The sequence below is a fragment of the Pleurodeles waltl genome, chromosome 8, assembly GCF_031143425.1.
Source record: "Pleurodeles waltl isolate 20211129_DDA chromosome 8, aPleWal1.hap1.20221129, whole genome shotgun sequence".
In the NCBI taxonomy this organism is placed as follows: domain Eukaryota; kingdom Metazoa; phylum Chordata; class Amphibia; order Caudata; family Salamandridae; genus Pleurodeles; species Pleurodeles waltl.
In genome coordinates, this window is record NC_090447.1 from 447,844,542 (window position 1) to 447,857,563 (window position 13,022).

Below are 13,022 nucleotides of genomic sequence, written 5' to 3' on the forward strand. Positions count from 1 at the left end.
CCAAGATGGCAGAGGTCTGGAGCACACTGGAGGAGCTCTGGACACCTCCCAGGGGAGGTGCAGGTCAGGGGAGTGGTCACTCCCCTTTCCTTTGTCCAGTTTCGCGCCAGAGCAGGGGCTAAGGGGTCCCTGAACCGGTGTAGACTGGCTTATGCAGAATTGGGCACATCTGTGCCCAACAAAGCATTTCCAGAGGCTGGGGGAGGCTACTCCTCCCCTGCCTTCACACCATTTTCCAAAGGGAGAGGGTGTCACACCCTCTCTCAGAGGAAGTTCTTTGTTCTGCCATCCTGGGCCAGGCCTGGCTGGACCCCAGGAGGGCAGCTGCCTGTCTGAGGGGTTGGCAGCAGCAGCAGCTGCAGTGAAACCCCAGGAAGGGCAGTCTGGCAGTACCAGGGTCTGTGCTACAGACCACTGGGATCATGGAATTGTACCAACAATGCCAGGATGGCATAGAGGGGGCAATTCCATGATCATAGACATGTTACATGGCCATATTCGGAGTTACCATGGTGAAGCTACATATAGGTAGTGACCTATATGTAGTGCACGCATGTAATGGTGTCCCCGCACTCACAAAGTCCAGTGAATTGGCTCTGAACAATGTGGGGGCACCTTGGCTAGTGCCAGGGTGCCCTCACACTAAGTAACTTTGCACCTAACCTTTACCAGGTAAAGGTTAGACATATAGGTGACTTATAAGTTACTTAAGTGCAGTGTAAAATGGCTGTGAAATAACGTGGACGTTATTTCACTCAGGCTGCAGTGGCAGGCCTGTGTAAGAATTGTCAGAGCTCCCTATGGGTGGCAAAAGAAATGCTGCAGCCCATAGGGATCTCCTGGAACCCCAATACCCTGGGTACCTCAGTACCATATACTAGGGAATTATAAGGGTGTTCCAGTAAGCCAATGTAAATTGGTAAAATTGGTCACTAGCCTGTTAGTGACAATTTGAAAGTAATGAGAGAGCATAACCACTGAGGTTCTGGTTAGCAGAGCCTCAGTGAGACAGTTAGGCACCACACAGGGAACATATACATGCACACCTATGAGCACTGGGGCCCTGTGTGACAGGGTCCCAGTGACACATACATATAGGCCACAAACCTATGAGCACTGGGGTCCTGACCAGCAGGATCCCAGTGACACATAACAACCATACTGAAAACATAGTGTTTTCACTATGAGCACTGAGGCCTGGCTATCAGGATCCCAGTGAGACAGTGAAAACAGTGACAAACACCCTGACATACACTCACAAACAGGCCAAAAGTGGGGGTAACAAGGCTAGAAAGAGGCTACCTTCTCACATGTCCCTCCCACCCACCCTGATGACAGATTGTTAGAAAGGGAGCTCAATAGATTGAGAGTGGAACAAACCAGACTGAAGCTCAAGAAGCAACAGCTGGATTTGGATAGACAGTCTTTAGAAGTAGAGAGGGAAAGACAGAAGTTGGGTTTAGAAACCCATGGTGGCAGCAGCAGTATTCCCCATAGTCATCCTGCAAAAGAGCATGATTCCAGGAATCTGCACAAGATAGTTCCCCCTTATAAGGAGGGGGATGACATTAACAAGTGGTTTGCTGCACTTGAGAGGGCCTGTGCTGTACAGGATGTCCCTCAAAAGCAGTGGGCTGCTATCCTATGGCTATCATTTACTGGAAAAGGTAGGGATAGGCTCCTTACTGTAAAAGAAAATGATGCTAATAATTTCCAAGTTCTTAAGAATGCACTCCTGGATGGTTATGGCTTAACCACTGAACAGTACAGGATAAAGTTCAGAGAGACCAAAAAGGAGTTTTCACAAGACTGGGTTGATTTCATTGACCATTCAGTGAAGGCCTTGGAGGGGTGGTTACATGGCAGTAAAGTTACTGATTATGAAAGCCTGTATAACACAATCCTGAGAGAGCATATACTTAATAATTGTGTGTCTGATTTGTTGTACCAGTACCTGGTAGACTCTGATCTGACCTCTCCCCAAGAATTGGGAAAGAAGGCAGACAAATGGGTCAGAACAAGGGTGAACAGAAAAGTTCATACAGGGGGTGACAAAGATGGCAATAAGAAGAAAGATGGTGAAAAATCTCAAGATAAGCATGGGGATAAGGGTAAAACCAAAGATCCCACTTCAAATCTTAAACACTCTTCAGAGGGTGGGGATAAAACAAATTCTTCCTCTTCTTCCCAACCTGCACACATTAAAAAGCCTTGGTGCTTTGTGTGTAAAAACAGAGGCCATAGGCCAGGGGATAAGTCCTGTCCAGGTAAACCCCCTGAGCCTACCACCACTAATACATCAAGCTCTAGTGCCCCTAGCAGTAGTGGTACTAGTGGTGGGACTGCTGGCAACAGTCAAGCAAAGGGTGTAGTTGGGTTCACTTATGGGTCCATAGTGGAAACTGATGTAATCAGTCCCAAGACAGTTTCTGTCACACCTAGTGGCATTGGCCTTGCCACACTGGCTGCTTGTCCCCTTACAATGGATAAGTACAGGCAGACAGTTTCAATAAATGGTGTTGAGGCCTTGGCCTACAGGGACACAGGTGCCAGTTTCACTTTGGTGACTGAAAACCTAGTGCCTCCTGAACAACACATCATTGGACAACAGTATAAGATTATTGATGTCCATAACTCCACTAAGTTTCTTCCCTTAGCTATAATTCAGTTTAGTTGGGGTGGAGTTACTGGCCCTAAGCAGGTGGTGGTATCACCTAGCTTACCTGTAGACTGTCTCTTAGGTAATGACCTAGAGGCCTCAGGTTGGGCTGATGTAGAGTTTTATGCCCATGCAGCCATGCTGGGCATCCCTGAGGAATTGTTCCCTCTCATTTCTACTGAAATGAAAAAGCAAAGGAGAGAAGGCCTGAAAACTCAGGATCCCTCTCCATCAACAGGTAAAAAGGGTATCACAGTATCCCCTAACCACCCTACCATTCAGGATACTATTCCTGTGGTGGGAGAAACCTCTCCTGGGGTGGCACCTGTTCCAAGGGAATCATCAGCTGGCAAAGCTGGACTCCCTGAGGTGGAAGTACCTCTCTGTGGGATAACTAACATTGGTGAGAAAAACAGCACCATTTTAGTTAACATGGAGCATCCCTCCAACCCTCCCAGAGAAACTTTAGTGCAGAAACCCTGCACTACCTCACAACACTTAGGACAGCATCCCTGCCCTAGTGTGGAGCTCATAGGACAGCATCCCTGCCCTGCTCCAACTCAAGAGAAACAGCATCCCTGTTCTCTCTTCCAGCCAGATGGACAAAGTTTTTGCCCAGCTATGGCTTTTCTGAGACAGCATCCCTGTCTGGCATTTCCATCACTACAAATAGGTTCAGTGGACAATTCCCACTGCTCTAAACTAAAACTTACTGATAGAAACTCTGAAAATACATCTTCACATTGTTGCTTAGCTAAAAAACTTCAAACAGGGTGGTTTACATCCCCACAGGGAAGTAACCATATAGTGGATGATAAAGGGAGTAACCAGTCTATTGCAGAGCTACTCTCTACTTATCACCACTTAGACAATAAAGTCTCAACTGGCCAAGGTTAGCCTTATTGTCCTTCGTTTGGGGGGGGGTTGTGTGAGAAGGTAGCCTCCTTCTAGCCTTGTTACCCCCACTTTTGGCCTGTTTGTGAGTGTATGTCAGGGTGTTTGTCACTGTTTTCACTGTCTCACTGGGATCCTGATAGCCAGGCCTCAGTGCTCATAGTGAAGACACCATGTTTTCAGTATGGTTGTTATGTGTCACTGGGATCCTGCTAGTCAGGACCCCAGTGCTCATAGGTTTGTGGCCTATATGTATGTGTCACTAGGACCCTGTCACACAGGGCCCCAGTGCTCATAGGTGTGCATGTATATGTTCCCTGTGTGGTGCCTAACTGTCTCACTGAGGCTCTGCTAACCAGAACCTCAGTGGTTATGCTCTCTCATTACTTTCAAATTGTCACTAACAGGCTAGTGACCAATTTTACCAATTTACATAGGCTTACTGGAACACCCTTATAATTCCCTAGTATATGGTACTGAAGTACCCAGGGTATTGGGGTTCCAGGAGATCCCTATGGGCTGCAGCATTTCTTTTGCCACCCATAGGGAGCTCTGACAATTCTTACACAGGCCTGCCACTGCAGCCTGAGTGAAATAACGTCCACGTTATTTCACAGCCATTTTACACTGCACTTAAGTAACTTATAAGTCACCTATATGTCTAACCTTTACCTGGTAAAGGTTAGGTGCAAAGTTACTTAGTGTGAGGGCACCCTGGCACTAGCCAAGGTGCCCCCACATTGTTCAGAGCCAATTCACTGAACTTTGTGAGTGCGGGGACACCATTACACGCGTGCACTACATATAGGTCACTACCTATATGTAGCTTCACCATGGTAACTCCGAATATGGCCATGTAACATGTCTATGATCATGGAATTGCCCCCTCTATGCCATCCTGGCATTGTTGGTACAATTCCATGATCCCAGTGGTCTGTAGCACAGACCCTGGTACTGCCAGACTGCCCTTCCTGGGGTTTCACTGCAGCTGCTGCTGCTGCCAACCCCTCAGACAGGCAGCTGCCCTCCTGGGGTCCAGCCAGGCTTGGCCCAGGATGGCAGAACAAAGAACTTCCTCTGAGAGAGGGTGTGACACCCTCTCCCTTTGGAAAATGGTGTGAAGGCAGGGGAGGAGTAGCCTCCCCCAGCCTCTGGAAATGCTTTGTTGGGCACAGATGTGCCCAATTCTGCATAAGCCAGTCTACACCGGTTCAGGGACCCCTTAGCCCCTGCTCTGGCGCGAAACTGGACAAAGGAAAGGGGAGTGACCACTCCCCTGACCTGCACCTCCCCTGGGAGGTGTCCAGAGCTCCTCCAGTGTGCTCCAGACCTCTGCCATCTTGGAAACAGAGGTGCTGCTGGCACACTGGACTGCTCTGAGTGGCCAGTGCCACCAGGTGACGTCAGAGACTCCTGCTGATAGGCTCCTTCAGGTGTTAGTAGCCTTTCCTCTCTCCTAGGTAGCCAAACCCTCTTTTCTGGCTATTTAGGGTCTCTGTCTCTGGGGAAACTTCAGATAACGAATGCATGAGCTCAGCCGAGTTCCTCTGCATCTCCCTCTTCACCTTCTGATAAGGAAACGACCGCTGACCGCGCTGGAAGCCTGCAAACCTGCAACATAGTAGCAAAGACGACTACTGCAACTCTGTAACGCTGATCCTGCCGCCTTCTCGACTGTTTTCCTGCTTGTGCATGCTGTGGGGGTAGTCTGCCTCCTCTCTGCACCAGAAGCTCCGAAGAAATCTCCTGTGGGTCGACGGAATCTTCCCCCTGCAACCGCAGGCACCAAAAAGCTGCATTACCGGTCCCTTGGGTCTCCTCTCAGCACGACGAGCGAGGTCCCTCGAATCCAGCGACGCTGTCCAAGTGACCCCCACAGTCCAGTGACTCTTCAGCCCAAGTTTGGTGGAGGTAAGTCCTTGCCTCACCTCGCTGGGCTGCATTGCTGGGAACCGCGACTTTGCAAGCTACTCCGGCCCCTGTGCACTTCCGGCGGAAATCCTTCATGCACAGCCAAGCCTGGGTCCACGGCACTCTAACCTGCATTGCACGACTTTCTAAGTTGGTCTCCGGCGACGTGGGACTCCTTTGTGCAACTTCGGCAAGCACCGTTTCACGCATCCTTGTAGTGCCTGTTTCTGGCACTTCTCCGGGTGCTACCTGCTTCAGTGAGGGCCCTTTGTCTTGCTCGACGTCCCCTCTCTCTGCAGGTCCAATTTGCGACCTCCTGGTCCCTCCTGGGCCCCAGCAGGGTCCAAAAACGCCAAACGCACGATTTGCGTGTAGCAAGGCTTGTTGGCGTCCATCCGGCGGGAAAACACTTCTGCACGACTCTCCAAGGCGTGGGGGATCCATCCTCCAAAGGGGAAGTCTCTAGCCCTTGTCGTTCCTGCAGTATTCACAGTTCTTCAGCCTAGTAAGAGCTTCTTTGCACCAACCGCTGGCATTTCTTGGGCATCTGCCCATCTCCGAGTGGCTTGTGACTTTTGGACTTGGTCCCCTTGTTCCACAGGTACCCTCAGTCAGGAATCCATCGTTGTTGCATTACTGATTTGTGTTTTCCTTGCATTTTCCCTCTAACACGACTATTTTGTCCTATGGGGAACTTTAGTGCACTTTGCACTCACTTTTCAGGGTCTTGGGGAGGGTTATTTTGCTAACTCTCACTATTTTCTAATAGTCCCAGCGACCCTCTACAAGGTCACATAGGTTTGGGGTCCATTCGTGGTTCACATTCCACTTCTGGAGTATATGGTTTGTGTTGCCCCTATCCCTATGTTTCCCCATTGCATCCTATTGTAACTATACATTGTTTGCACTGTTTTCTAAGACTATACTGCATATTTTTGCTATTGTGTGCATATATATCTTGTGTATATTTCCTATCCTCTCACTGAGGGTACACTCTAAGATACTTTGGCATATTGTCATAAAAATAAAGTACCTTTATTTTTAGTATAACTGTGTATTGTGTTTTCTTATGATATTGTGCATATGACACTAAGTGGTACTGTAGTAGCTTCACACGTCTCCTAGTTCAGCCTAAGCTGCTCTGCTAAGCTACCATTATCTATCAGCCTATGCTGCTAGACACCCTATACACTAATAAGGGATAACTGGGCCTGGTGCAAGGTGCAAGTACCCCTTGGTACTCACTACAAGCCAGTCCAGCCTCCTACATGTATCTATATATTTATTACTTTAGTCCTGCTGTACAAAAAAAACACTCTCTACTGTGCACTACTCTGTCTACCCTATACCTCCCTCAGTCTACTATCTATCTCAACTCTCTGACTGGTCCCAGACCTCATTCTGCTACTGTGATCTCCAAAATAACCCCTCCTAGAGTCTTCCCTCCCTCCTCTATCATTCCTGGCACACCCGAAACCTCAGTTTACTACTATGATCTCCCAAACAACCCTTCTAAATTTCCCCTCATGTTTCTCTCTTTTGACTCATCCCAAACCTCATTTTACCTCCATGATGTCCATAAACCCTTTCTACAGACTCTTCCCTCCTCCATCTTACCTTTACTCATCCCAAACCTCATCGTATTACTATGCTCTACCATTTAACACTTTCTACATTCTTCCCTCTTCTATCTCTCCATTATTGTATTCAAGCCAACTAACAGACTCACATATCCACCTCTCCAAATAACTGAGGTTTCCGTATCGGGCTACTTGCCAAAAAAACACTGTGACACCTCGTCAGGAGAAGTAAGTGCTATATAAATACAATTACAATATGGTACCACTTCTCATTAATTTGTGTACATTGGATATGTGTAATTAGCTGTTAGCAAAACACTCTACTATGTCTAAGTCACGGTTAATCTGATAAAACTTAAGGGCCTAATTACGACCTTGGCAGATGGGATACTCTGTCACAAACTTGTCGGATATCCTGCCCGCCGTTTTGCAAGTTCCATAGGGTATAATTAAATATGTAGTACGGCGGACAGGATATCTGGCAAGCTTGTGATGGCGTATCCCATCCGCCAAGGTCGTTATCAGGCCCTAAAACTTTACAACTTAGTGACTAGCAAAGAGTTTTTTTTACTGTCATTGTGATTTATTACAGTGAAGGTATTGCTTGTTTGCATACCGCTGTGTGTTACTCAAGGCCTTGGGCATTTTGGTGACATCTGTAAATGGCACTTATGTGGTATAAGCACAAATAAAAGTACAATTCACCTCTAATCCTAAAACCCACATTTGTAGCAATAATTAGCTCATTTCTGTGTTTACTGCAGTAACTTTTATTCTCTTGGATCGAGGATAGAAAATCCAGATAACTTTTCAAAGATTAATTGTCAGTAATCCACACTGCTGTCTTTTTTTATTTGCGAAGTTTCTACCTCCCACTTTGGAGAACCTATCACATGTGGGACACATATGGCCTTCTTTGAGCAGAAGGAAATAAGGAAAGTATTGCAAATATGAATCTTGGGGCTGGAGGGAAGTGCCCTTTTATTATTAAATAAAAATACCTTTGCATTGTCCATTGTCTTTATTTGAATTTTGGTTTCTCCAACATTCTCTGGTAAACACATATTGAAAAATGCATTGACTCTTGCACACTAGAATGTTTATTTCTTTTTTTATATTTAGAGCTCACTGAAGGCGTCTTCAAACCTCCATGATCACCTTTTTGAAAAAATTCTCCGAAGTCCAGTTAATTTCTTTGATACCACACCCCTTGGTCGCATTCTTAACCGTTTTACTAAGGACATGGATGAAGGTCAGTAAAGCCAAGCTATCATACGTGGTGGGGGGCTTCTTCAGTTACCATTTGTGACTCAATATCTGCATTCTGCTATTCAAACTAAGACTGTGATGATTGGTTAGACTTGGTGTAGGAAGCTGGCTCTGTATATACTATCTCAAAGTGAGAGATAGTGTGCACAGAGTCCAGGGTTCCCCTTAGAGGTTGATAGTGATAATAATAGATAATACTAATGCTGTATTTGTGGTAGTGTGGTTGAGCAGTTAGGCTTATCAGAGGGTAGTGTTAAGCATTTGTTGTACACACACAGGCAATAAATGAGAACACACACTCAAAGACTTAACTCCAGGCCAATAGGTTTTTATATAGAAAAATATTATTTTCTTAATTTATTTTAGAACCACAAGATTCAGATTTCAAGTAAGTACATAAATTGTAAGGTAATTGGCATAGGTAAATATAGGACTTTGAATAAAAACAGTAAAGTACACAGTTTGGCATAAAATGGCAATAAGCTATTTTAAAAGTGGACACTGCAAAATTCAACAGTTCCTGGGGAAGGTAAGTAAAGGTTAGTTTTTCAGGTAAGTAAAGTACTTACAAGTTCAGTCTCCGGGGCATAGGCAGCCCACCCTTGGTGGTTCAAGTCAACCCAGTACCAGCAACACAGGGAAGGTCAGGTGCAGAGGTCAAAGAGGAGCCCAAATAACATAGGCGCCTATGGATACTAGGGGTGCTCCAGTTCCAGTCTGCTAGCAGGTAAGTACCTGCGTCTTCTGGGAGCAGACCAGGGGGATTTTGTAGAGCACTTGGGGGGTCCCAAACAGTTACACAATATACACCCTCAGCGGCACAGGGGCGGCCGGGTGCAGTGTGCAAACAAGGCGTTGGGTTGTGTATTGGAATCAATGGAGGGACCCGGGGGTCACCCTGGCGATGCAGACAGGGCACAGGGGGGCTTCTTGGGCCAGCCACAGACTGGGCAAAGATGAGGGCTGCCTTCTGGTCACTCCTCCACCAGTAGTCCTCTTGGGCCTAGGGGCTGTGGGTGCCGTGCTTCTTCCAGGCACCGGGTTCTTTGTTGGGCAGTCATGGTCAGGAGGGTCCTCTGGATTCTCTCTACAGGCGTCATCGTGGGGGCGCAGGGCGGTCGTCTCACAGTGGACACGTCGTTCTAGTTGCCTGGGGTCCTCTCTGCGGTGTTGGTTTCCCTGGGCACAGGCCGGGGGCCTCGGGTGCAGAGTGTTAGGGACTCACACTTCAGGAGTGAGGTGGGAGTCCCTTTAAAGATGGTTTCTTCTTTGTTGCTTTGGACAGAGCTGCTGTCCACAGGAGTTTCTTGGTCCTTTGGGTTTTCAGGGCAGTCCTCTGAGTTGGCAGAGGTCGATGGGCCCGCTAGATGCGCCACTGTTGCAGGTTCTTTGAATCTGGAGACAGGCCGGTAGGGCTGGGGCCAAAGCAGTTGTTGTCTCCTTCTTCTCTGCGGGGTTTTCAGGTCAGCAGTCTTCTTGTTAGGTCGTCTGTCCCTGAGGGTGGCTGCACCCTCCTTGTGCCTCCTCCCTTTGTGGAGGGGGGCACATCCCTAATCCTATTTAGCTAAATCCTCCATGCCAAGATGGAGGATTTTCTAAGGAGGGGGTCACCTCAGCTCTGGACACCTTAGGGGCTATCCTGGCTGGAGGGTGACTCCTGTTTGTTTTTCTCATTAACTCCTCCAGACTTGCCGCCAAAAGTGGGGGCTGTGTCCGGGGGTGGGCATCTCTACTAGCTGGAGTGCTCTGGGGCGTTGTAACAAAAGACTTGAGCTTTTGAGGCTCACCACCAGGTGTTACAGTTCCTGCAGGAGGAGGTGTGAAGCACCTTCACCCAGGACAGGCATTGTTCCTGGTCACAGAGTGCACAAAGGCACTCACCCAATGTGGCCAGAAATTAGTCTGGAAGTGGCAGGCTGGCAGAGACCGGTCAGCCGAGCACTAGCAGTTAGGCTGCCATGCAGGGGGCATCTCTAGGATGTCCTCCGTGTGCATTTCTCAATACATCCCACACTGGCATCAGTGTGGATTTATTGTGCTGAGAAGTTTGGTACCAAACTTCCTAGTATTCAGTGTAGCCATTATGGAACTGTGGAGTTCATGTTTGACAAACTCCCAGACCATATACTCTTAAAACCTACCCTGCACTTACAATGTCTAAGAATTGGCTTAGACACTGTAGGGGCACCGTGCTCATGAAGCTATGCCCTCACCTGTGGTATAGTGCACCCTGCCTTAGGGCTGTAAGGCCTGCTAGAGGGGTGGCTTACCTATGCCACAGGCAGTGGGTTGAGGGCATGGCACTCTGAGGGGAGTGCCATGTCCACTTAGTCTTTTTCTCCCCACCAGCACACACAAGCTGTGAGGCAGTGTGCATGTGCTGAGTGAGTGGTCCCCAGGGTGGCATAATACAGGCTGAATCCCTTAGAGACCTTCCCTGGCCACAGGGCCCTTGGTACCAGGGGTACCTTTTACAAGGGACCTATCTGTGTGCCAGGGCTGTGCAAGTTGCGGAGACAAATGTACAGTTTTAGAGAAAGAACACTGGTGCTGGGGCCTGGCTAGCAGGGTCCCAGCACACTTTCACTCAAAGCTGGAATCAACAAAAGGCAAAAAGTTAGGGGTAATCATGCCAACAGTGGCATTTTCCTACACTTGGGCATTCTGACAGTTTATGATACTGTTATGAAGAGGCCAGTTTAAACCAGCAAAAACACAGCAAACATGTTGAAATCAACTTACCAGCTTTGAAACGAAATGAAGCAATACATTGACCTGACATTGCTAAGCTTGCAAGATATAGAGTCTACTCAATAACGTGGCTAAGATTTTTGTTGCATGTGCAAAGCGTGTTTATTTAACAGGGGCAAGTATTTTTTTCTTTTTTTGCTGGGAATCAGTTGTAACCAAAGGTTACACGTATGTCATTCATGTTTGTGTAGGCCCGATTGATTCTTTGGGATAAAATGTTTTTGGGGTAGTTATGTCTCCAAGAGTCATAAGTTGTCAATAAATAGGTTGTTTTGGTAAATAGAATGTCATCTTGTGGGCTATACTGCTAAGTGGATCCTGTAGACGTTTGGGAAAATCACTTTTAACTTTTTGGGTCCTTGGCAACACCTACTCCTCCCATAGGTGGTATGCACTGAGTGTTTGGTAGATCAGTTGTGATTCCTATGTCACACAGATGCAGGCTGCTTCTAGGTGAACCTCATACATTGAGGTTGAACGTATTACTATGCATGGGAGATGTTAATCATTAAGGGCTTCCAACTTAATTTCTTTAGTGAGCCCAGAGCCAAGTTTAATTTACTTCCTCCTTTAAACACTGCTGTTTTTCTGGATGTACCTTGACCTCTTTTTATTGACTGAGTTCTCCAGCCTAGGATATTTTGCACATTATTTTGCTTGACTCATTCACTCTCCCTAAATGGGATGTCTTTGGTGATATTAAGGCCCTAGAATGAGGACAAATACTAGCAGTTAATAGGGGCATACCTATCTATTACCTCTACCCAGGAAAAACATGCATGATATCCTTCTGTTCACTTTCACCTTAGCAATGGGGTGGGTATATTATGAATGAACCTGTGAAATAAACATTGGACCAAAGCCTATTTAATACAGTTCTGTCATCGTAAAGGTCCATTCAGTGGAGTCAAGTGTTTTTTCTTGATCAAATGAGAGGATGACTGCTAGCTCTTGTAGGTTAACTGCATCAGCTAGACATCTGTACAGGTGTATAAGGTTCTGCCTAGTGACCTTTTAGGATATGAACTTGTCTAGTCGTAAATCCTGAGGGAGTGGGAGAGGGAACCCTCCACCTTTGCACGGTTTAACATTTTGTAGAATTTAGTTCAAGAGATTTTACCTGGCAGTCTTTTAAAAAACTTGCCTGATAGGCCATTGAGGTTGGGTGTCTTGCCACTTTTCATTTGGCAGATGGCCACTGTTATTTCTTCTAGATTCAACTCCTTCTTTAGAGTTTCCTGACAACCTTAGTACTCACAGGGCTTTAAAAAAACTCTTTCTATCACCCGGGTCTATTGTCAATTTGGAACTAAACATAGTCTGTAGGTAGTGTGTAAATAGATAAATTTTCCTTCAATGTGTCATTCATTACTTTCCACACCTTGGGGGTCATTCCGACCCCGGCGGGCAGCGGGCGCTGCCCGCCAAAAGACATTCTGACTTTCCCGCTGGGCCGGCAGGCGATCTCCAAAAGATCGCCCGCCGGCCCAGCGGGAAAGCCCCTGCAAAGAGGAAGCCGGCTCCGAATAGAGCCGGCGGATTTGCAGGGGTGCGACGGGTGCAGTGGCACCCGTTGCGATTTTCAGTGTCTGCAAAGCAGACACTGAAAATCTTTGTGGGGCCCTGTTAGGGGGCCCCTGCACTGCCCATGCCAGTGGCATGGGCAGTGCAGGGTCCCCCAGGGGCCCCACGACACCCATTCCCTCCATCCTGTTCCTGGCGGTAAAAACCGCCAGGAACAGGATGGCGGGAAGGGGGTCGGAATCCCCATGGCGGCGCTGCAAGGAGCGCCGCCATGGAGGATTCCCTGGGCCAGGGGTAAACCGGTGGGAAACCGCCGGTTCCCCTTTTCTGACCGCGGCTTTACCGCCGCGGTCAGAATGGCCCAGGAAGCACCGCCAGCCTGTTGGCGGTGCTTCCGCGGTCGTTGGCCGTCAGAATGACCCCCCTTGTCTCTA

The 13,022-nt window shown here is 47.7% G+C and overlaps 1 protein-coding gene across 1 annotated transcript in view; it reads left to right on the forward strand.

The window, feature by feature from the left end:
* Nucleotides 1-13,022, forward strand: part of LOC138249528 (ATP-binding cassette sub-family C member 5-like) — a 2,567,733-nt gene that overhangs the window by 1,867,904 nt on the left and 686,807 nt on the right. Inside the window, exon 19 of the mRNA XM_069203478.1 lies at nt 8,167-8,296. Coding sequence (XP_069059579.1) covers nt 8,167-8,296 — 130 coding nt within the window. The remainder of the gene's footprint in view (nt 1-8,166; nt 8,297-13,022) is intronic.